The following is a 22,617-nucleotide window of genomic DNA, read 5'->3' as shown; positions in this document are numbered from 1 at the left end:
ACAGGTGGATATCTGCTAGCGGGAGGCTGCCACTATCTGGTGGTATTCGCCTCTGTGGCGTACGCATGATACACCTCCTGCTGAAAGCTGACGTCGAAAGCTGAAGAAGCTAGCCAGAAAGCGAAAAAGGAGCTCTTTGTTTCTCCATGAAGAGTGGACCTCCCCTATGCCTGTGCAAGACGTAAACCTTCTCTATTGTCGACATTCCCGAGGACAAAAGCTACAGTTGAAGGCCATGCATGGCCTTTTGAATGCGCAAACGCGAGGATATTGCCTCCTGGGAATGCATGCGTAGGTGACCCGAAAATGGGATAGACTCAGGACTGCAAGATCTTCCTACTTTCTTCTGAGCATGAAGAACAGCACTCTCCACTTCTAACCTAGCAATAGTTCTTCTCTTTCCCTCTAGTTCCCGGCGGATATCAGCTTCCCGCAGAGAACACTGCGCAGCTTTGTTCTGCTGCACCTGTTTAGGAGGCGTAAGCGTTAAAACCAATAAAGGTGTACCCTTCCTGCAGCAGCAAAAACGCTACCGAGAGAAAGATGTCGTCTGCTGGCATGTTCCAATGCCTTTCCGTACCTCTTCCGTCTTTTCATATTTAAGATCTAGCATTAACTGCTCGCATTCCGTGGTGAGTTCCAACCTGAGGGGAATGTGGAAGTGGATCTAACCGTCATCGGTAAGGTATAAATTCGACTGCTTGCCTGCGCTTCCCCCCCGCCATAGTGAGAGTCTGCAGCTCTTTCTGCTGAATCGTGATCTCATGTCTCAAATAATTCAGTTCTGTGACTATCGTGCTTCGCTGCGCTGCAACCGAAATGTTGGTCTGCAACTTTTGAACGACAGCAGCTTCAGCTGCTTCACGATCTGCCTGAAAGCTGACGATTTCAGAACATTTGCACCGATAGCTTTTTTCCAAAGACTCCGTTTCTCTTCGCAAAAACCCGAGCTCCTCCAGCTTAGAACTAGTGCTGTTCCTCAAGAGCTCCAGCTGAAGTAGAGAAGGGTGTTCTCGGCCGATACTGCCGTCCATCATGAAACTGTAGCAAATGCGGTCCGAAAAGTATATTTTGTCTAGAAAACGCTCAAATTGAGTGATGGGGGAGCACGCTTCCTTGGGCCCCATGTAATCGGAAAATTCCGTGGAGTTCCCTGTACACTACCTGTTATCCCTCAATACACTGTGACTGCCGCACGATTCACAACGCAATACCCCTATTTCAAGCCCTCGTAAATAATAGTTTATTTCGCACTCCTTAGGTTGATTCACCATTCCTGTACGCTTTTTGGACTGGTAGGAACGGTCGCAACTTCGCTCAGCCCCGTGTGGATGTCACGCCGATGTGTATCCCATCCACTGGCGAGTTTCATAAACACAACCAAGCCCGAAGTGCAAAACGCCCTCCCCAACGTCTAATGAACCATGGGAAGACTGAATTTTCGCCTGGAGCACGATGCAGCTGGCGGCTTCCCGTTGTTTTCGGCAGGGGGCGCAGAGGACGGATGCACCCGGGCCCCCCACAATTGCACGAATATCTGAATATGCATTCACAAATATGCTGGATCTTTAGATATTTATAGTGTTTGTAGCTTTATGGGAAGGAAGAAAAGGTAATACGAGTACTTTACTACAGGCCGCCGACGAGAGGGGTTCGGTGAAACCTGCACCGGTGGTCATCTTCATGACTGCAAGGAAAGGCACACAGGAGGGAGCGCGTGGCGGCGGTTTCCTTTGCCCGCGAGCTTTTTTTTCTTTCTCAGTAGTTATGTGTGGAACAGTGCAGTCTATAATATAAATGTCTTTTCGTCTTCCATCCTTGCCAACTTTGCTCGGAGACGAAGCCTGGGGGCGCAACCGCCCTGGAGAGGAGCCCAGGATTGCCGAGTACAGTCGTGCGCAAGGAGTGTACAAGGAGTGTTGTGGCCTGGTGTTTCCTGTAATTTTTGCAGGTGTGCTGGTGTCCATAGTGCCACTGCATGTCTCTACAAGAGGTGACTCCTGCACCTCAAACCTGGGACCTTTTCCCACAGAGTCAACAGTGTCAACCGGCCGACCACCTGCCGATCGGTTATACCCCATGTGCCTTAGTAGGTGCCCAGACTGAACAGTTTCCGCTTGTCTCCTTGTGCTTGTGTCCACATCAGCTTTGTGTGTTGGTGGCTAGCTTTGCCCTTCTCCCGACTCCTATACCCCACCACGAGTGCACGGGACAGCTGCCCCAGCGACGATGGGTCTTGGGGGGCGTTACGTGTGGCTGGTGGTGCTCATTTTACCCCTTTTGCAAGAAGGTGGCCTCGAACGAATCCCCTGGGCTGCTTTGGGTGACACTTCCAGCCTGGGCTCCCTCGCCGCAAAAGACACACGCGCTCTAGGGCCTCGTGCTTCTCATCGTGGCCGTCGTAGGCCCGCCGGCCGATCGGGCTTCTACAGCGTTAATTCTGACCGTGGCGCCGCCGCAGAGAGTTCAGCAGATACAGGCGTTGCTAAGGCGTCGACACCAGGAGGCAGCCACACGAAGGGGACGAGGAGACTGTTCCTCCATTCTAGCCGCAGTGAATCAACGGCAGAAAGCAGCGAGGATGGCACTGCGAGCAGCTTAGAAGATAACGGCCAGCGTACCAGCACCGGTGCTGGGGATGCTGCAGGGAGCAGCAAGGCAGGGAAGAAGAAGGGACGGAAAGCACTGGGGAGCGGCTTATCCAAAAAGAAAACCTCGAGAAATGCGACGCTCGCTGAAGAAGATGATAGCGACGCAGAAGCAGCAATCGATGCATCAGCAGTAGGGCAAACAGGACGGAGTGGAGAGGATGCTGGTGCTGCGCAGCAAGCAGCTGCAACAACTGCACCAGGAAGAAAACGGAGTCGCCGCAGTCTCTTCAAAAGTCGACAGGGCGGCAGCGCAAATACTGCCAGAGATGGCCCCCCCCGTCGGCGGGCGTCAGGCCGATTGCGTCTATTTAAACAGTCAGTGAGCTCCTCAGTGCCTCATGGGGATGGCAAGGAGGCAGCAAAGAGGGCGAACAAAGGCGACACCTTGCTGATGAAAGAGCCCAAACTCACCGCGAAGTCCAGCCTGGATTACGAGGACGGCTTCCCCAGCGTCCTACCCCGGCCCCCACATAGAGGAGGCACCACTCCTAGGCATCCTCTGACAGGTTGCATGCCTGTACAGGCGACGCCAGGCTTTGAGAGCTTTGCTACAGGGCTCCCGCATCAAGGGGTGGGCTGCCGCCTACGTATGCAAGCTGGGAGGCACCACCAACCTTCTCGACAGGAGCACCAGCAAAGCCACGAGGTGCAACATCAGCTTCACCAGGTGCAGCAGGAGGAGACGCAAGAACAGCAGGAGCAGGCGGACTTGCCGAAGCTGCCCCAGCCACAGGAGCAGCACGAGGACCAGCAGCAGCAGGTGGAGCAGCATGGGCACCAACAGGGACAGCAAGAGCAGCAACAGGAACAGCCACAGCAGCCGCAGGAACAGCAACATCAACAGGACCGGCAAGGGGAGGAGCAACACCCGCAGCAGGAACAGCAGGGGGGCAGGAATCACTAGAGCGCGACCTTCCCTCAGTTTCAATGAGAGGTGCTGTGCTTCTTGGGTTGGGAAGCATCAAATGAGCGGCGGGGGGAGGGCACGTTAATACAGAGCAGGTTGTGCGCAGTCCTCGGCCGCCCCTGATATGCATGTTTTTTTTGTCTTGAATCTGATTGCAACGAAAGAACCCAGAGGGACGGAGTTAAACGTCAGCGCAGTAGCACAAACTCACAAGCAGCTCCCTCCAGCGCCGATGAAGTAGTCACAGTGACGCAGTAACGGCCAATAGAGGCGTAGGGGCCGACAGAGGAAGCTAGGCTAGAAACGACTAAATAGCTTGCGCTCTACGCACTGCCCCGCACGTCGAAGTCGCAGTTCCTACGTAATTTACGCTCAAAAAATTGGAATGAAGCCACCACTACATTGTGCGGAAAAATTATAGTGGAAGCATCCCTACTGCATAGTAGGGGAGGTCGGAATGAAAACCACAATGATTATGTGTAGGAGATTGGAATGAAGACGTCACTATCACAACGTGAAAGAAATTGGAAACACACGAAGACGTAGGATGAAACATCACCATTTTAGAGTGGAAGGGTCTGGAGTGGAAACGCCACTACCAGTTCATTAAAGTGGGTCGGGCGTAACGCCGACCGTCACGCAGACTGCCCCGGCTAGCCGGCCTACTAGCAATCCGTCCATCTTAGCGGCACAAAGTCAAACGGAGGAGACGGTGCATGGGCTGCTTGCTCAGGCCCGACACCTTCAGCCAGGTACGCATCAACGCCTGCGGGGGCCTCCATAACTCGGCAAATAAAGACCTACCAAGCCCCTACTTCCTCGGTGGTGGAGTCCCTGCACAGGTAGACTGGTGTCGCTCAAAAAGGAACCAGGCAGCTGCCGCCTGCTAACTGCACAAGTGAGAAGAGCCAACAGGAAGGCTGCGAGGAGAAAGGAAGACCTGGGTTGCAACTCCTAAGCAGCTGTGCAGGGACTGGAGAAAAGACGAATGCCTGAGGATACATATCGAGTGAGTGTATGCGTCTCATCCTTCAGGTGCGCATATAATGTTGCTTGCAGTCATGCTCATCCCTCAGGGCGCTTTTGCAGCGCCTTCCTCCAAAAAGATCTCCCTCCACAGGAACCTTGTTCAGCAGCACTATTACTACAAGTAAACTGCTGCTGCTGCATCAGCTTTTGCTCTACTCGCGGAGTCAGTAAAGCGTCGCATAGAGACCCAAATCCGTCGCCCAAGCGCCGCTACGCTGCACCGTCGCCTCCGAAGAAAGCATCACCGGGAGGTCCTTCCGAACGCCTGAAGCCGCAGCAGTTTCGCACCGCAACTGATACATACCTAGGTCTCAAACCAGTAGCAGGTGTCAACCAGCTGCCAGCTACCTAGCTACGCCGCTACACACAAAACTAGCTACTCGCTGGTTAGCGACTGCTCTCCCCTGATAGCGTCCTGTCTACACGTAAGCGGCGGAGAAAGTTGACGCTCTGTGCTATTTGGAAGGCACACCCATAATGTCCACCTCCGATGCGGAGACAGCTGGCTCTCCAAATTCCCTTGGACTAATTCTGATAATCATTGCGCTGATGTTGTCGCCACTGCCCATTAAATAGGCAGTACTGATTAGTCGCGACACAGTCTCCTCCAAGTTCCCCCCAGTGGCCTGCACAGGCAGCAACCACAAAGCACAACACGTCGGAACAATGAGAAACAGGACAGAAAAGCCCAACCCAGCAAACCCGAAGCAACCTCCGCCGATACGGAAAACCACTTGCCTCGAGTTGAGCGGACACGTAGCTCGCGACGAACTTCCATGTCATCCCTTGAGCCTCGAACACACCTGTAGTTCAGACAAACCAAGACAAACAGCTTAACCGTGAACCCCAACACCGGGACATAAGCCCTAAACCCACCAATCTACAACACCGCCTTCCTTATCAGCCAGACCCCAACCCGCACCGCTACCCCAAAGACCCTCCGCACCGTCGCAAGCGAAGACCAAGATATCCCCTGCCTTCACTTTAATGGTCCTGGCGTGTGGCAAGGCCACCACCTTCTGCTGTGAGGGCAAAATGTCCGTCCTACCCTTCATCCTCTGATGGCAGGAACAAACCCAGACTCGACAAACGCGGCAATATCGAGCCCGTGGCCCCTCTCCCTCAGCTCCTAAAAGTGGAAGCGGATAGCGCTTTGCCCCAGAGAACCCCCCACAAGCAAGCTCCAAGCACAGCGAAGAAAAGAGGTGACAAGACAGCGTAAAGCCGCACCCCCAGGTATCCAGAAACCTGGAGACGTAAAGAAAGCAGAAGGGTTCGGCAGGGGAGGAGAGGGATTGTACGTACGAAGTCTCCGAAGCTGCGACTAAGAGCCAGGCGGCCGTCAATACGCCAGACTCCCATCGCCGTCCTCATCACAGAGCCGCCAGCGCGCTGCACACGAGCCATCTCAACGGGGTCGTTGGGTTTCTGATCGACCGACATCGGTGTGAAGGTTCCGTCGGTGTGCAAAACCAGTAACCGCGAGTCCCCTATACAACGCCGCATGCACCACAAACAAAGCGCCTACTACGAAAAAAGAAGGGAGCAGGACAAGGCCCTTATTGCTGACGAGACGAGAAGGCTAGAGAACATTCACCGGAAACGCCTCGCATGTCCCACACGGAAGGAAACAAGAAAAGATGGAAACGCATGCTATGTTAAAAAAAGCGCACACAAGGAAGAAGTAGCATTCAACCAGTGAGAGCGGGAAAAAAGAGAAAAAGGCAGAGAGAAAGGTAATGGAGCGAACAGAAGCACGGACGAAGGTGAGAAACATAAGACACCGTAGAGGGAGGAAATGTGGGGCGAGAACAAATGACAAGGTGAATTTCCATTTATTTGCATTAGTTCTGGGCTTTGCTTTCTCGCCCTTTTATATTTGAACAGATGCATTCAAGGAGACTAGCGGATGGGCCCCTCACCGATGTTGGCCACGTGCAAAGTAAACTCAGGGACTGCGGGGTCTTCAGCGAGCAAAATGCCGATTATTCCTGTACCAGCAAAGCCAACAAGGAGGCCTGAATATACAGTGTGCCCATGTATACCGGAAAGCACACGCCGGTCTCGCCGAGCGGCTGAAAGTGGCCGCAGACGAGATTAAGACAGACGCCGGTTTAAACCCCCCAAAAAAACCCGCGCAAAAGCATGGAAAGAGATGAATTAACGTATCCTAAGAAACTGAGCGTGCGATGGGGACGATGGAGAGAGAAGCAAAAGGAAGGCCCACACCGAGACAACAATAGAGGCCGGAACCGAAAGGCACAAGGCATGCATGATAAAATGGAAGCTCAGACTAAAACCCCTGGCTTCGCGAAGGAGAAAGAAACTACACGAAAGAAGGAAGGGAACAGGAGACTCATCCGCACCTGTCGAGCCGGGTCCAATTGGTATTTCCGGATCGCTGCGGAGTGCGGCGTCGAGGGCGAAGCTCGCCTCAGCAAACGAATTCCCTGAAAAGTCCGGCATCCTGCCTGCGCGCGTCAGCACACAGGCAAACCGAGAGGGCCAGAAGGCATCCTCTGTAACCAACTCCAAGCAGTTAGCAAATGAACAACTAAAACCCTAGGCGGGGGTTTACAACAACATCCTAGGTAGAATCCACATAGCGGCAAGACACTGAAACAACTAAACTGTCGACCTCAATCCAGCTCCCATCTGCCGACCCCAGCCTACCAAAGAACGTCGGCGCGAGGACTGAACATTTACGGGCGACCACGTGACCGCCGTGCCCATCGAATAAACCCGTAATGAATGAACTGGGCCTCCCGGGGAGCGGCGCCGAGAGCAGTAGAGCCTGCAACGCAACCAAAATTAAGATTGATCCCAAGCCCGCAATGCAGACCATCACATATACCAATATGAACTGATCCCAATCGACCCCAATCGACCTTAGGGGTTAGAGGCGGAAAGGGGAGAGATAAAATCCTCACGTCTTCGTCGTCTGCCCTCCTGCCTATGACCGTTGCAGCCGCTGTCTCTGCAAACCCCAAGTGCAGTTTCATGGTTTTCCTCTTGAGGTGATTGGCCGGGCCCTGCACCCCGGAACTCCCAGCGGCTCCTGGACTTGGTGTAGGAGGCGAAGGCGATTGGGGAGTTTTCAACGCCCGCTGAATGGAGTCTACCATACCCTGCTGGCTCTTCTCTACCCCTCGACACCTTTCTAGACTTTTTAATAGCCCCTGAAGCTGCACCGTCGCAGTAGCAAGAGACTCCGAATCCGTACCCTTCATATCCTCAAGCAACTGAAAGCTCTGACCCACTCCCTTTTGATACTGTAGCTCCTGCTGTTGTTGCTGCTGCTCCTCCTCTGCATCCGCCACTTGTAAGTCATCTTTCTGGTACTCCTGTAACTCAAATCCCTGCTTCTGCTCCTGCTCTGGATCCTCCTGCCCCTCGAAATCAGGCTGCTGTTGATGTGCCTCACGCTGCTCCCCTCCCTGCTCCTGGTGGCCACCCAACTTATCCCCATGATCACCCGAAGGTTTGTTATCAACGCTGTGGAAGTCCTGTTCCAAGGTTCTTACTCTGAGCGCCTGTATGGCTAGGATGAAAAGCAGCCAAAGAACCCAAAAGCGGCCGGGGTGGAACGCGGGGCCCCCCGAGAGCCCCCACGGCACCATGATGTCTACAGAATGCCTCTTTCGTAGAGATGTCTGCGCGCTAGTATTTGACGCAAAACCTTGAGTTCCTCCGCCTTTACCCTGCAGCGCGGCATGGCCCCTCTTTGTGGGCCCCTGACTCAACGGGGGAGTGGGGGGGAAGCAGGGAGAGCCGCTGGAAAAAAAAAGACTCTCAGAACCTCCATATATAAAAGATGTTGACAGGCATATCCGCATGGCTAGCGTCCATGCTCAAAGGGTGAGCCGGAATTGGGGCCCGTATCGACAAAAGCACCAACAACCACGTAGCCGCTGCCGCAGCTACCGTGCGGGTTTTCGGTTGGGGGGCCCAGCCTGGTAGTTGTAGCTCCCCGTAGCCAAAATAAACAACAGAAGCATGGCGCATAAGCAATATTAAGAGCATCCGACTTTGTAGAAGGTGCTGCGTGAGTTGACCTCCGGCTGCCTCGCATTTTCGAGCGTTGGGCAGGTGGGGTTGAGGGCAAGGGAGTGAGTGGAATCCATCTGCTCCCCCCATCATGCGATGCCCTTCACGAAGAGATGCATAGGTTTCGAATGGATTCATCGTATAGAGATTCAAGGATACCTAGAGACCGTCATTTCCTCCACGGTTCGTGCGGCAGTTGCCCACGGGATCGTTCAGTGTTTCTACGCCTCAGAAGCCTGAAGAGCGTCGAGTTGTTGGAGGCTTTTCGCAAGTAGACAAGTATATACGCATTTTCCCTTGCGAATAGCGTTCCCCGTTGTCTCTGTGGGCTCGTTGCCTGGATTTTTGTACTGCCCACTAGTGAGGTGGACGATGGGTTCAACAAAGAAGTTGTTCCTGCCGAATAGCGAACTTACTGGGGTGTTCGGTAGGACAACAAATGGCGCCAACATACTAGGATGCCTGAAGTCTTCATAAATAGACCCCTCTTTCCACAGCACTCATGCGATGGCTGCTACCACTTCCTAATATTGTGTGCTTGATGGGTGATATGTTTGTATCCTGTATGGAATTAGAAGAACTGTTTTGTGCTGGGTGCGGGTTTGCCCATCAAGGCTTCGAAGGAGTAGGACTCTGGCTGGGAACAGGCCACCCTATTGGGGATGGGAGTGAGGCATTCAGAACAACGCTGTTTATTGGCACGAGACTACCCATGAGTTGCACGTTCACTGGAGGCCGCTGGAAGAATTCCCTCCGAAGCGGAACGCCTACCGGTGTGCTGGGCTGCTACAGTTTTTGCGCCTTACATAGCAACCATGGCCTACCTAGAGGACGGGTAACTTGCCACTCCGGTTATGGACTGGGCCAAGTTCGTACAGTTGGCAGAGCCCTTCCCGGTGTATTGCCCTGTTACATGTAGCGTGCATGCGGGTTGTTCCCAATAAGGTTACGGTCCAACAGTGGTTGCAGACGGACTAATGCCGATGCGAATTGCTTGCCGGCAGATGGTCGTAGCATGGAGAAACGGTTGGACTCTATCGTGAATTAAGACCGCCCGTCTGGGCAGAACGGTGGCTGAAAGGGGTTCTTGTCGATAAGTGGTTTGCGGATAGGATCCATCTCAGCCTAGCGACACGCAACAAATCTGTCAGATGGTGAAGGGCGAGCGCTTCGCTTCTACTGAACAAACTCAAAAAAACTTGGGTTTCTGTGCCCGGGCGTGGAAAATTAGAGAAGGATACCTCCAGGACTCTTTACGTGCACTTACCATCACAACTCCTTTCTAACATCTATCCGATGCACAAAAGGCTGCTACAATGCGATGGGCATTCAATTTAAAGGAGAGGATAAGATAGCTCTCCCTTTCGCCACCACGAGTCCCCCCACCGTCGCCCCCGCTCGCCCATCGCAAAACTTTACCGCAGCGAGACGCTGCCCCTCCCCCTCCCTGCCCCTCTGCAAAATACAGTTTAGACACTGCGGGGGGATGAAGCTGCCGACGGGGCCGCATGCGGCGGCGTGTAGGAAATTTCTCTGCAACTCCTTCGCGGGATGAGCGGAGAAAGAGTGCCGTCAAGAGTAAACTGCAATACACTTATTGCCCTGCGCATGGTGACAAGACTTCGGAAGGGAGCATTTTAATAATCTAACAGTAAATAATGAGTATCTTGGGCAGTACCCAATGATCTTTTCCTCGCAAAACCCTCGTAGAAGAAGCTCAGTCTCCGATAGCCCCAGCTGTCCCGATACTTCCCACCACGACTGGGCTAATAGTCCCTGACTCCCAGTGGGGCAGCTTTTTACACCAACTGAGGAAGCTCCTGCAAGCACCGGTCACATTACCCAGCGATCTACCCTCTTCGCGTTAGTCTCATCCCCAATAGAAGGCCATATTCAAGAGCATTCTGTCATGAAAAGAAAAGTACCACGAGCTGAGGCTATTACCGCGGGTTTGGTATAGTGGCCATGCGAGTTCTTGAGATCTACGCACGTTACGTTAGGCTAAGTATGCCAGCCTGGAGCGCCCTGTGTACAATGATGTACGACAAGCAACAAAAAGAACCGTAATATTTATTTGTTTCTAAATCGACTGTGGAAGAAAGGTAACCTGCAACAAGTCGCAATTGTGTGACCATGCCGCACGGTCAGGAGCTTCCTCACCGCTGGCGTCTGTCCTCCAGTAGGGAGGGCGTAGCAACCTGGAAACACCGCTTTCCCACTGGTTCCCCTCAAATGCAAAATATTAGCATGAAGACGTTGTGGTCTTTCAAGGGCAACACAGGGATCACCCGCAGTATCATCAGGTGTGTGGCATCCCTCTAGGATGGCCTGTGAAGCATGCTCTGAAGTTTGAACAGGTATATAACGCTCCTGTAGCCTGCCTGCTGTGGGCCAACTAAGTGTTCAACCATCGGCCTAAGTGTCAGTGGATGCACCACAAGCGGTCCCGGATACAAGCGTATGCGACGGAGACGGGACGACGAGATGATAAAGTACCTGCCTGCGCATCGAAGCGGATAAAAACGCAGCGTTTACCGCCGTAGACGGAAAGGAAGTAGACGGATTTGAGAACGGCCCGGATATTGAGCCTATGAAAACTGGCGCTGTGGATGCGAGCCGCACCCAGAAAAGGATAGACAGTGGCAACAGACGGCAACGGGTAAATTCGGCCCCCAGAAATAAGTGCCTCGGAGCGCACCTACTTCTCTTGAAGAGAAGAACGCCGCACTATCCCGGATATCAAGCACGTCGCAAGGGCTGGGATATTGCACAAGCCGGCTTTGAGCAGCGCCGGGAGGGAAGCAAACCGAGTGATCAGGGAATAGCCAGTCGCGTATTAATGATCAGCGGCACAGTCCTGCTGATCATTAATACGAATCGCTTCGCCGCTTTTGTCAGGCAGCGCAGCGCAGTTGCTATTCTACTTGGCACAAACTGCAAAGTGGATCTGATATCTAAAGTTACGGCAAAGAAGTGCAGCCTACGTGCCTATTCGTTGGTGTATCCTTTGCTGCTACACTTCGTGGATGGTAGGCAGGGCACTAGAATCGGCAAAGAGACGGGCGTGGAAAACTGACCCAATTCAAAAATTGGACAAATTACGATAATACGGGACGCCTAGGTCGGTCCAGTTCACCACTGCATAATCCTAGGCTTGCTTTGGATGCTTATGGCCCCCCGCCCGCACCTACGGCGTGTTTTGCAACTGTTACCTGGAAAGGAGTGATTTGTGTAAGCAAGTAAATGTTCGTCTTTGATGCAAGCAATTTACTTTCCAGGGTTCCGTGTGTGCGCGCCAGGGGTCGAACTGCCTCCGGCGACTGTAAAATATTTTCAGAGGCAGCCGCTACTCTTGTACACTCGCACACAGGTCCAAAATTTTCGCGGTCCTCCATCGTACTGGTGCAACTTCACCAGTGGACTCGCTTGTACTGCTGACCCTGCAACGGGTCTACTCAGGGAGGGAAAACGCTTTGCGTGGACAAACAACGACGAACACGCCAACAGATTCATGAGGTGCCATACATCCTCCTGTACTAGCGGTCTTTGAGTATGGCAATCCCTTCTTCCTAATAACCGATGCCAGTGAAACAGCGGTTCGAATAGTGCTCCCCCATATAACCAACATGACGTAAAATCACCAGATGGCCGCCTGCTACGTATATCCTCCAACTGAAGGACAGCAAAATTATTTGGTACCTTAGCAGGAGCTCCAAGAGGATTAGAAAAGTGGTAAGAAAACTCATGTGGCAGGTGCTTTGCCATCCAAACAGGTCACCAATTCCTGATGCACCTGGCGAAGAGCATCCAAGGTTACGATAGTGAAAAGGCCGCTTAGTGGTTTTGACAGCTCGCGCAGTACGGCTTCGCAGTCAAGTACATCGAGGGTGCCACCAAGGTGACGCACTCTCCCGACCCCCTACAAGGCAAGCGCTGTGGCCTGCAACTGCGCTAAGTTACCTTATTCATTCCACACAAATACTCAAGCGGGTGAGCTTCTTGCTGAGCTCAAAAAGAAAAGAGGGCTTCAACGCTGCAACATGGGCGGCGATCTTGTGGCGCCAGGCAAAGCGTGGACTCCTCCGGCTATGAGTTCCAGCATCGCCTCGCAATGGAAATGCAAGATCCGGCTTCAGCTGTCCATGGACTGGCCAACACAAAAGTGGGTAGTTCCTTTTGGTGCCCCAGTGTGCAAGCCTCAGCGGAGGAGTGTGTCCTCAGTTGCCCCTAACGTCAGAAGCATACGCGGTGGAACATTCTCCAACGCGGACTCCTGCAGAATCTTCAGATTTTTGAATGGATATGGAGGGATATACCTGTGGATTTCATCGTGGATTTACTATATGTGAAAGGCTGCCATAGCATCTATGCTGTTATGGATAAACCTACCGTGCATGCGCACTTCATCCCATGTTCGAGCGGAGTTAAAGCACAAGGAGTTGTTCAATTATTCATTAATCATTTGTTGAAGCTTCACTGCTTTTTGAAAATTATCAGTGTGGGAAGGAGCCCGAAGTTCGTTCGCACTGTCTGGCTTGAATTCCTGAAGTGGAAAAATATGGACCGTAACAGGACGCATCACCCGAAGGTAGACCGCCAAAAACTGTCAAACTGAATTCACCAGCCCTACGCAAATGCGACATTTACGAAGTTATGGACAGACAATTCCGTCGAAATTGCTTACCTCCCCCTCTTCTGCGGAATGGGTTAATAATACAGCAATGCACCTTCCGACCCGTTGCTTTCCAGAATCCTTTGTCTTCGTAGGAGTACCGCTGCCTAGCCCGAAGTTATCCCCAGCCATTGAAACCCAGTGCCGTAGGCCCACGACTGCAGATCTCCATGCGCAGCTTGCTAAAACGTGGGCAAATAGAGTTCAGGAGTCAGTTTTAGCCCAGTCCACTTGATTTTAGTGACGTTGCACGCTCTTCGAAGCGCGCCAGAGGGCGAGCAGATGAAAAGGTCCGCCTTGCGTTGGCTAGGGCGATATGCTCCATGTAAATGATTTTGCTTGCATCGCCAACATACCGTTGATCATTTTGCTCCTCCGCCAACATACCGTTGACCCTGGTGTTGAAAAGCTGTCCATGGATTCACTGAAATATCTGCAAACCCTATTTACGAATCAGAAGCACTGTCTTTGCGAGTGGGCACAGATGGAAGAGACAAGTGGACGAGGCTAACATCTTGGAAACACGTGCACCAACTGAGGGAGACCACAGAAAACGAGAACATCAACTCAGAGGCCGACAATCCGTGTGGATTTCTGATGATCGCTTCTGCATTCCTTGACTCAACGGCCGCTACTGCAGGCGAGGGCATGCGCAGCGCAGCTTAACATTGGGCCTTGGTTATCTACTTGGTAGCCATTGCTATGTCACGCGTCACAAGGCGCTCCCACAGCTTCATCAATGCGCTCTCATGAGGCAGGAGTTTTTCGCCTTAAGGCGCGTTCCCTCATCTACGTACTGCTGGCTCAGCAACACTGTCGCCAAAACCTGTTTTCTCATCATTTGGGGCTGGAAACCACCCGTTGGAACTTACCAAATAGCCTCTTCCCCCTAATACACCAGTTGTTCGGTAAACCAACAAGTTTTCCCAAGATTTTTCATGATAGGATCAACGGTAGCAGCAGCGGAAAATGCAGCAACAGAAGCCGTGAGACTTGCCGCTGCTCCCAGTGGGAAGCTTAGAGAACAGTTCACTGCACTGTTACTACGTGTGTCTCCTACGTATGTCTAACTAGGTGCTCACACCAACTGCTGGTATCTATTATCTATGCACAATCTACAATCGTTCTATTTAATCAAATACTAATTTCCAGTACATATTCGAGTCCCCACTATTAAGGCAAAACCCAGAATAATTGAGAGGGCCGGAGTCAGGACCGCTGCGTCAGCCCCACGGTCAGCCCGAGCCCCGTGTATGCGAACGAGCCCTTTCAGTTTCATTGACCTCTTTACCACCTAAAGTGTTCCAATATTATAAGTATGTTTACATTTTAATTGTTCCCTTTCGTGAAGCTAGACCTTTAAGGTTGCTACATGAGCTCTATTGTAGTGCGTGTGCACTACAGAAGCGGCAACTCTTGCTGGCGAAGCAGAAGCAGGTGCAACAAGAGAAATACCATGTAACTCAGCTATTGAGGGTTTCACATGAATGTCTTCTCTAGCTGGGGGGGAGGGGGCGGGGAGGGGGTGTAGCAGAACACCGGCATTGGCAGTGGAGACTGGGCACCATGTTGGGACCATGCTGAGAAGCACAGCGCATGAAAACGTTGAAATAATTTGCTGCTTCATAGTACATAGAAGCTTGGTGAAAAAGATAGTACCTCATTGTTTGCGTTTTTGCAACGGTAAGGACGGTTCCCGAAGGCAAGCGGGCGTCTCTGAGAAGCATAGGCAAGCGGCGTTTCAGGCATGCGAAATTTCATTACCCTAGGAAGCCGGTTTAGGCTTGGAATCTGGCTGTTGCGTGGGTCAATAATTGCCTTTTGAGGTGAAAACTGCCTTTCTTTTAGCTTCTAGCACATCGTCATCTATCATAACACAACGGGAAAACACACGACGGGAGGTCAGCTAGAACTGGAGAGGCGCAAAGAGTTACCACAGTTCAACTGATTCCAGCAAATGCATGCAGACAGCACTTCCTTTTCGATCCTTGTTCACCCGCCGTTGCCGGATTCTGTACACGGCATAGGAGCTTGTACTTTGTTCTTTCTTAACTGCAGCGTTCAACTATTCCAGATTTCTTGCTCTGTCACGCCTAATGAAATCATGCCTTTCCATCCACCTGCTTGTCTTCGCTGAGTATTTTTCCTCCTTCGGCCACCTCTTGGTGCTGTCGTGACCCGTACACATTAGCGCACTGATGCTGCACGCTGGCAGCAGCTCAGCGCATATTTTCAAAAAGGTTGGGATGCCGGTGTATGTATGGATGCCAGTACCAGAAAGCGGCTCCAAACCCAATCGAATGACACAGAGTGCCGCCAAGGAGCACAGCCACGAGCTGCGGTTAGCCAGAAGTAGTTCCATGGCGAAGCCGCATCCCCGCATGCCACTTGCTGTTCTCCCCGGTATTATTCTTCCTTTCCTTCTTTGCTCTACGGGACAGACAACACATGATGATGCGCGTTGCTTGGGGGAGAGAAGGGACCATATATGGCATAGTCTGTGTGAAGTTCGTAAGTGCACGCAGGCTGGCTATGGAGGGCCAATTTAGCATCTAACCGCTGGCTACACCGTTAGCGCATGTAGCGAAGGCGGTCTGGCTGTTTCTGGGGCAGCCTTGTACCACTTTTTACAGCCATATCCGTTGCAGCTCAAGTCAGCCTGCCTTTCGCCGCAGCAATCCCACGTGTAGTGCACAGGCACTACCATGGCACTTTGGTGTGGCCTCTAGAGGCCTAAAATCAGGAAAAGGAGCGAGTATTGTAGAATATTTCAGAGATTAGGACACTTTTAGATAGGAAAGCAGCTTTATAGGATCAGAGTGGTCGCCAGCCGGCACCAGCTTGGGGCTGGGTGCGAGGCTGTTGCTGCGACCCCGGCCCACGCCCTAGGCGAGGGTCGGGCATCAGTTCTTTTGTTCTGGTTTCCCTTTCGGAACAAATTTTGGAACTCGATGGTAAATTTGGTAGTTGATTGTGTTGTTAATGGTTGCAGCGGGAATATTAGTTTTTGGTGTCCGGATAGTGTGTGCACCTATCCTGCCTACCTAGGGATCTATCTTGGTGACAGCGTAGGCCAGCTGATCACTACACCACGCCCTTTAGCAGCTGTGCCCAAGACCCGTAGTGGGTGGAGGAGCAGCTTAGCTGCTTTCGGGCAAGCAAAAAGCACCTGCAAAGCCTTTGACTCTACCGCAGTTCTCATCTTTCCTCAGCTATGACCAGGGAACTTCCCGACAACCAGCCACCCAGCAGGTGGTGGTCTCGCCCATCCCGAGGGCAATCATTGGGCCATCTGCACTTCCCTGGTGCAGAGATGGCAGACTTTAGATGCCGATGCATGAAATATTTTCGCATGGAATATTTTCGTATGCACTATTTAAAACACAACCACATACCTGAAAAGCGCTGTACATCTCGGTACGGGGCGGGTTGGCAGCCAACGCTTGATTCCTTCCACCATGCGGCCTTGCCATTTCGACCGAGATGCACTGGCCCTTCCGTCGGGCTGTGGTGACTGCAACAGAGTGAAGGCAATTTGGTACCTTCCAGAAAGCAAGGCTTCTGCCCTACATTCCGCAGACAGCCTGACCACATCGGTAGCGGATCCAGCAGCACGGGGGAAGCCGAGTTTGCCGATCCTGAATTGCACGACCCTTTGCCGCGCCTCCGCCCAAATAAGCAAGCACAGACGCTGCAATTTAATAGCTTGTCTTCGATTGGTAGCGAGCACAGTAGTCAATTGCTGACTACTGTCGACAGAGTCTGATGTGCAGGTTTTAACGCTTGAGACCCCATAACCCATGAACGGTTCAGGGTTTATTGCACAAGGGAAGAGTGGTCCCAATTCAGTTTTACATAGGACGGTCGTACATCGAAATTTTTACGTTGTTCCTGCCCAATTCAGTGAGTGGTCGACCTCTAGTTCGCCGTTCAATGACTGCATATTACCGTTGGAATAGTATTCCCTTTCGTCCCAATCTGTATGGAAGGCGCAACTCATTGTCTGCTGGGAACCGCTCTTCCACTCTAAACTCCAAGCATCCAACATAGTGATTCCTCTTTTGGGGACGCATTTGTTGTGTCATTGCAAAGAAGGGTGTATGCTGTACCCGATGCTATAGGTGCCAGTGAATACGTGCATGTGGGGACCCACCGTTATTTCTTCAGGTTCAGTAGATATTAGCGGCATACGGCCTTCATCCTCCCAAGAAAAATAGTCTTATTTCCTCTCTAATTAGCTCATCTTTATCAGCGAATGGACAATCTTGCTCGCTTCCAGGCTGTAGGACAAAAAAGTGTTGTTGGCCTCTCCCTAGCTAAGCGCCCAGGCGTCGTACCGATTAGCCCAGCGAGAAACGTTGCTCTTAGTGACCCGCCGTCTACAAATTAGAAATTGCCTGACCGGTGAGTGCCCCACCGGCTAGCCACGGATGGTGGATGGTGGATCTGCAGAAAGCGCGACACTTACGGGTAGCGTTTGAAAATGGTGTGCAGCAAATTTCTCTCTTGAGGAACTGAAAATATTCGGGGATAAAGGCAGGGACCTTCCTCCATGAAGGTACAGCCGCGCTAACGAACACTCGGACGACCCCGTAGACTCCTACTGAAGTTCTTATATTGCAGAACACGCACATCCCACCGCAAGTAACAAACGATACAAAATTCCGACGCAGAACGAACATGGATTATGTATCGTCACCAGCTGGCAGTTGTCTAGCGGTGAACAGTGCAAGCTGCAGAGGAAGGCGGCTGAACTTGTAGTGAACATCCCACAGCATAAAGAGCGTTCAATACAACGACCAACAAGTGCACGAACGCTTGCTCATGTTCTGAACATGACAAGTGACAGCTCTTGAGTTCCAGGGAAGGTCCCTTAATTTCCTACATCTTTCCGCCCACGTCGCCGCAGTTGCAACGCGCACTTTCACGTGAAAGTGAATGAAAAAATAGAATATCTATTGTTACAGTGCCCTAGAACCTCACCAGTGACCAGGAGAACGAAAAGACAGTTTCGCAGTGCAAAAACACACTCTCTAAGCCAAATCGAAACACAAAGTTCCTTCAGTGCGTAAATGCAGGTACCAGTAGCCGACTACGCAGACATTCATTCTTAAAGTAGGAGCGCAGCTGGAAAAGTTCAAACTAAACCTGCCACCTTCAACAACCTGCGTAGTGGATTCTGTGTTACATTTGCGCCATCTGATGCCGAAACAGCAACTCCGACCACTGTCTTGTTGCCCTCTTTCCATATGCATTCATATCTGCAAGCACATGCTGCATCTTGTGCTTTCTAAAAGTCTTTCTTATTGAGGACTTTTCCACATCGCATACTGGTCTGTCCTAAGCATGGAATCCCAGTTACAATGGGGGAATGCCTACTCAGTGCAAAGCTTACCGCCTGTACACACGAAAAAACAAGGCAGCATGCAGACACTATTTTCCTAGCACACCTCCAACTTGCCACGACGCAGCTTGCTGCTTATTCTGCTACTGCGTAACGCCATGCATCTTAGACATACATGCACATCTTCAACAACGGGCCAGCCCCAACCAGTCGACCAGAGGTAAGGAAAAGCCAATCCCCTGCCAGTTTTTCGTAGCTTCCCTCCAGGATAGCAATGGAATGCGGCAGAGGGACGCGCACAACAGAAATCTGTCGCTCAATAGATGCGTAGCTTTGCCACATTCCAGCATTTCTCACTAGTTAGCCTTAACGTCGACAGTGGCAGCTGGTTCGATCTGCGCGTGCCTAACGCATCAAACGCATGCCGTCCGTGGCAGATCAACGAGGCGTCGTCGTTTTTGCTGTTTGTCCAAACGCACCGACGAGCCACCTGGTCAGCGTCTGAACCCACCCACCTTCACAGTCGTGCATTTCCAAGTCGCTAGGCTTGAGACAAAACAGCAAGGCCTTCAGAGTAGTGCTACTGCTACACACTTCGATTATGTTCTTCCTCAGTAGACGGAGTTCCGCATTCAGCCACAACTTAGGCATATGCCTCCCTACACGGCTCCAATTCCCACACCTCGCAGTACCCAAACGGCCTGCTCCCAATGGATAGTACGCTCCCGGTAGGTTCCATGGGAAGGCAGCATGCAGGCCGCGAAGCACAGCTGGGAAGCATTCTGTGTCCTTTTGCTGCAACACAACAGGCGCCCCACTGAGCCAAAGTCATGACGCTCGAATGAATGTTTGCTCTGCCTCCCCAACGCAGTATCAACACGCAATCCTTCACAAATCGGTTGATCCTTCTATCCCGTTGGCGAAGAATTCATCGCTCCTCCCCGGCATGCAACCGCCTCTTCAGATCAGCAGCAGTACCGAGCGGTGCGTATTCTCAAATACAAACGAAGTCTCACAAGACGTTTCGCTTTGGCGCATTCTTCACTCCGTCCAAGCAGTGCGGACAGCCACAACGGCGGTTTTCCTGGAACGACTAACACGGAAAGGAAGAGTTGCTTACTGTCCGACAGCTCGACACTGAATCATCGTTTGGCACTACTCCACAATCGATGGCCATCAACAAGTGCAGCCTTGAGGTCCACCGCCTGCATTTTGCAGCACAAGCCAGATAGATACCTGACACCAGCCCGACGCGTTGAGCGCCCAGCGTGCACCACCATCAAGCCTTTCTAACACTCATCCGAGACATCACTGTTCCAGGTCAAGCTACTGCGTACACAACTGCCTCTGTTGATGTTTGCGGCTGCGGTTAACCCAGCTCATCGTATCAAATCAACCTGTTCAACATAGAAGACCTGTCGCCCTAAAGAGGGTAACCAAGGTAACACGGCGACGGCCGTCGTTTTTCTCTGTTGCCGCAGCAGGCATGCTGGCCCTTTAGCTGCGCGGACTTCGCTTGCGTCAACGTTTGCCCGACTTCAACAAAAAATTAGCAGGCAGCCCTGCGCCGGTCGGCCTACCTTTCCAACATTTCGCAGGAAATCGCCAATAACAACGTGTCAATACAGCGTGTGCGTTTCGCGCCCTGTATCGGCCTCTGCAAGCAAATAAGACTGTCAATACAAGCAACCGTTTAAAACGGCTTACGCTGAAGGTATCTGTTGCTTGCTCTTCGTGATAGCTCAACGACGTCGTCTCAATTGTCGTTGGTCCAAAAGCGTTAGCCATCCACATGTGCTGCCTGCGGATCCGCCGCTTGCCCGATGCTCCACGCAGCTAGATACCAGCCAACCACCGGCCCTAATTCTCGAAAGCCAGTAATTCACCTTCACAGAGCTTTTCTACCCTTCGCCCGAGAGCATGGTGCTTGCAGATGAAGCTGCACGGTAAGCAGCTGCCTCTCTCAAAGCCTGCGTTCCACTCAGTTTATACGATCAAATATATTGCACCTATTCCACATGAGAATACCAGCTGCTCCAAGGAGAGCAGCAGGCAGCAAGCCCGTATGCAGGTCACAAGCCAAACCCCCAACGGAGACTGTATCCTTCTCCAATCGCGACACGAAACGGTGAGCATTCATCTGCCGGGATTCAGTTAGATCTACCTCCCCGAAGGACCGCCAACCGCCCCTCCACAAGTTCGCATACGAACCAGCCACTCCCAGCAAAACTATCCACCGCCTGCTATTCCTTCCATAGCATCCATGCACGATGGGATCGGTATGTAGCGGCTGGATGCCGCAACCACGTTCACGCTACTCATGCAGTTTGCCACACCGCAGTGTCCCTCAGCAAGCACACGGTGAAGTTGACAGTGGCACCCGTTTAAAACTGTGGGCGCCCAACAAATCAAACGCTCACCGCCAGTCACAGGTCAACGACGTGTTTTCGTGTTGCAGCTTGCCAAGGCGCACTGCCCGTCCAACTCCACAGCATCCGAATCCTTCTCTAACGCTGTGCGCCTCCTCTTCTATGAGCATGAGACAAAGACACAACGCCTCTGGCGGCCTCCATCTGCCACATACATTAATAACGCTTTTCGAAAACATACACGATTGCACGTTCAGCCGCACCCTACGCAAGTGACACAACGAGACGTCTTCGTTTTCGTCGCTTGTCCACGAACCCTTGGGACCAATGTGAACAGCGCCCGTTCCCTCCGCGCCGCTCGACACGCAAAACGTTAGAAAGTCGAGGGAAGTGCTTGTCCCTGGACCAACCTACCCTGACGATTTCCATGCGGCATGCATATAGACAAGGGGGTATGCGCATTCCTCTTTCCACGATGGATTTCCGGTCGTTACTAGGAAGCGACGCAGTGCATATTACATACACGCTTGACGCGAAACCTGAGGCCCATAGTTGGGAGATTACAGGGGATAGGAAGAATTACAATTCGTACGTTGGGTGTTAAACGCGTTATGCCTCCATGCACACATCATTCATTGCTTTCTGAATATCGGGCACCCCTCAGACTACCTCCAGTCAGATGCAAGGAAAAGACGTGAAATTTTCCGAACAAAAAGAGCGCTAGCGGGTCACCTACAATCAGGCTGTTGGCAAAAATTCAATTAGATAGTTGTCGCACCGACCTGGCCGATAGCCGCCCAATAGTGAGCTCATCTTGTGTGTGTTTGGTGATCCTTTTTGAACTACTCTCCGCTTGCAAGGCACCCTTTGGTTGCTTGCCAACCGCGAATGCTTTTGAAGGCATCTCAAGGATATCTACAACGTGTGTAAAAGCTTCTAGGTCACAACCAAGAAGCTTTTACACACGTTGTACACCCCTGTCACCCCTGGTGACAGAGATGTGCCACTTTCTCAAAACCTTCTGCCACTGACAAGTTATGCGCAAGCTTCAGTAAAGGACTCCACCAATTGCCCTCAATGAATACATCAGGTGGGAAGCAGGTTCCAAATATACAGTTTGACCTTTGAGCGACTCTGCCGCAATGCCTAGAAAGGGAAGGACTCTCCTTTCTCCTTTTTCGAACAACTCAGTGAAGTCATAACTGGAGGAGAGGCTCACTGCATTAACTGAGGTTCCAATAAGCTTTCCACAGAGCAAAATCTACACTTTTGTGAGAATCTACGAAAAGTTTTGAGCTGTGGTAGACTAAGAGCGGGTCATTCATGGCTTGCAGTAACTTCAAACTGTGTGAATGAGTGATCACTCCCTTACAACCGTTGTATTGGACGGAGATACACAAGTAACATGCGCCTGCGCTGGTTTAGATTTTGTAGTGCCTCGCTGTCCCTTACGCACACTTCTCAAGGGCGTCAATGCAAGCAAAAAATGAGGGTTGGAAAGTGGGGTTGCCTCTTGGCCGCATGAGTCAGTTCGCAGAAGTGAACACAAAAATGTACTTGTTTGCATAAGCTACTGCGCGTGCCACATCGTCGTAAGG

General features: G+C 51.9%; 3 protein-coding genes across 3 annotated transcripts; 1 reads left to right on the top strand and 2 right to left on the bottom strand.

Annotated features, from left to right (window-relative positions):
* Positions 1-2,229: 2,229 nt before the first annotated feature.
* On the top strand, positions 2,230-3,555 carry EAH_00008940 (hypothetical protein, conserved; the record flags this gene model as incomplete). Its single annotated transcript, XM_013395482.1, has 1 exon — positions 2,230-3,555. One exon carries the CDS (start codon positions 2,230-2,232, stop codon positions 3,553-3,555), a length of 1,326 nt encoding a protein of 441 aa, XP_013250936.1.
* A 1,487-nt stretch (positions 3,556-5,042) lies between these two features.
* Positions 5,043-8,423, bottom strand: EAH_00008930 (hypothetical protein, conserved; the record flags this gene model as incomplete). Its single annotated transcript, XM_013395481.1, has 8 exons — positions 5,043-5,213; positions 5,290-5,390; positions 5,534-5,645; positions 5,893-6,077; positions 6,510-6,578; positions 6,954-7,058; positions 7,261-7,381; positions 7,518-8,423. 8 exons carry the CDS (start codon positions 8,421-8,423, stop codon positions 5,043-5,045), a joined length of 1,770 nt encoding a protein of 589 aa, XP_013250935.1.
* A 10,274-nt stretch (positions 8,424-18,697) lies between these two features.
* EAH_00008920 (hypothetical protein) lies at positions 18,698-20,790 on the bottom strand (the record flags this gene model as incomplete). Its single annotated transcript, XM_013395480.1, has 5 exons — positions 18,698-18,739; positions 19,022-19,055; positions 19,162-19,467; positions 20,231-20,323; positions 20,660-20,790. The coding sequence occupies 5 exons, from the start codon at positions 20,788-20,790 to the stop codon at positions 18,698-18,700; spliced, it is 606 nt and encodes a 201-aa protein (XP_013250934.1).
* Positions 20,791-22,617: the final 1,827 nt, after the last annotated feature.

Source organism: Eimeria acervulina, genomic scaffold (genome assembly GCF_000499425.1).
Source record: "Eimeria acervulina Houghton genomic scaffold, Eah_scaff43, whole genome shotgun sequence".
NCBI lineage: Eukaryota > Apicomplexa > Conoidasida > Eucoccidiorida > Eimeriidae > Eimeria > Eimeria acervulina.
Note: the sequence above shows the minus strand (reverse complement) of the source record. Positions and strands in the feature narration are given on the sequence as shown.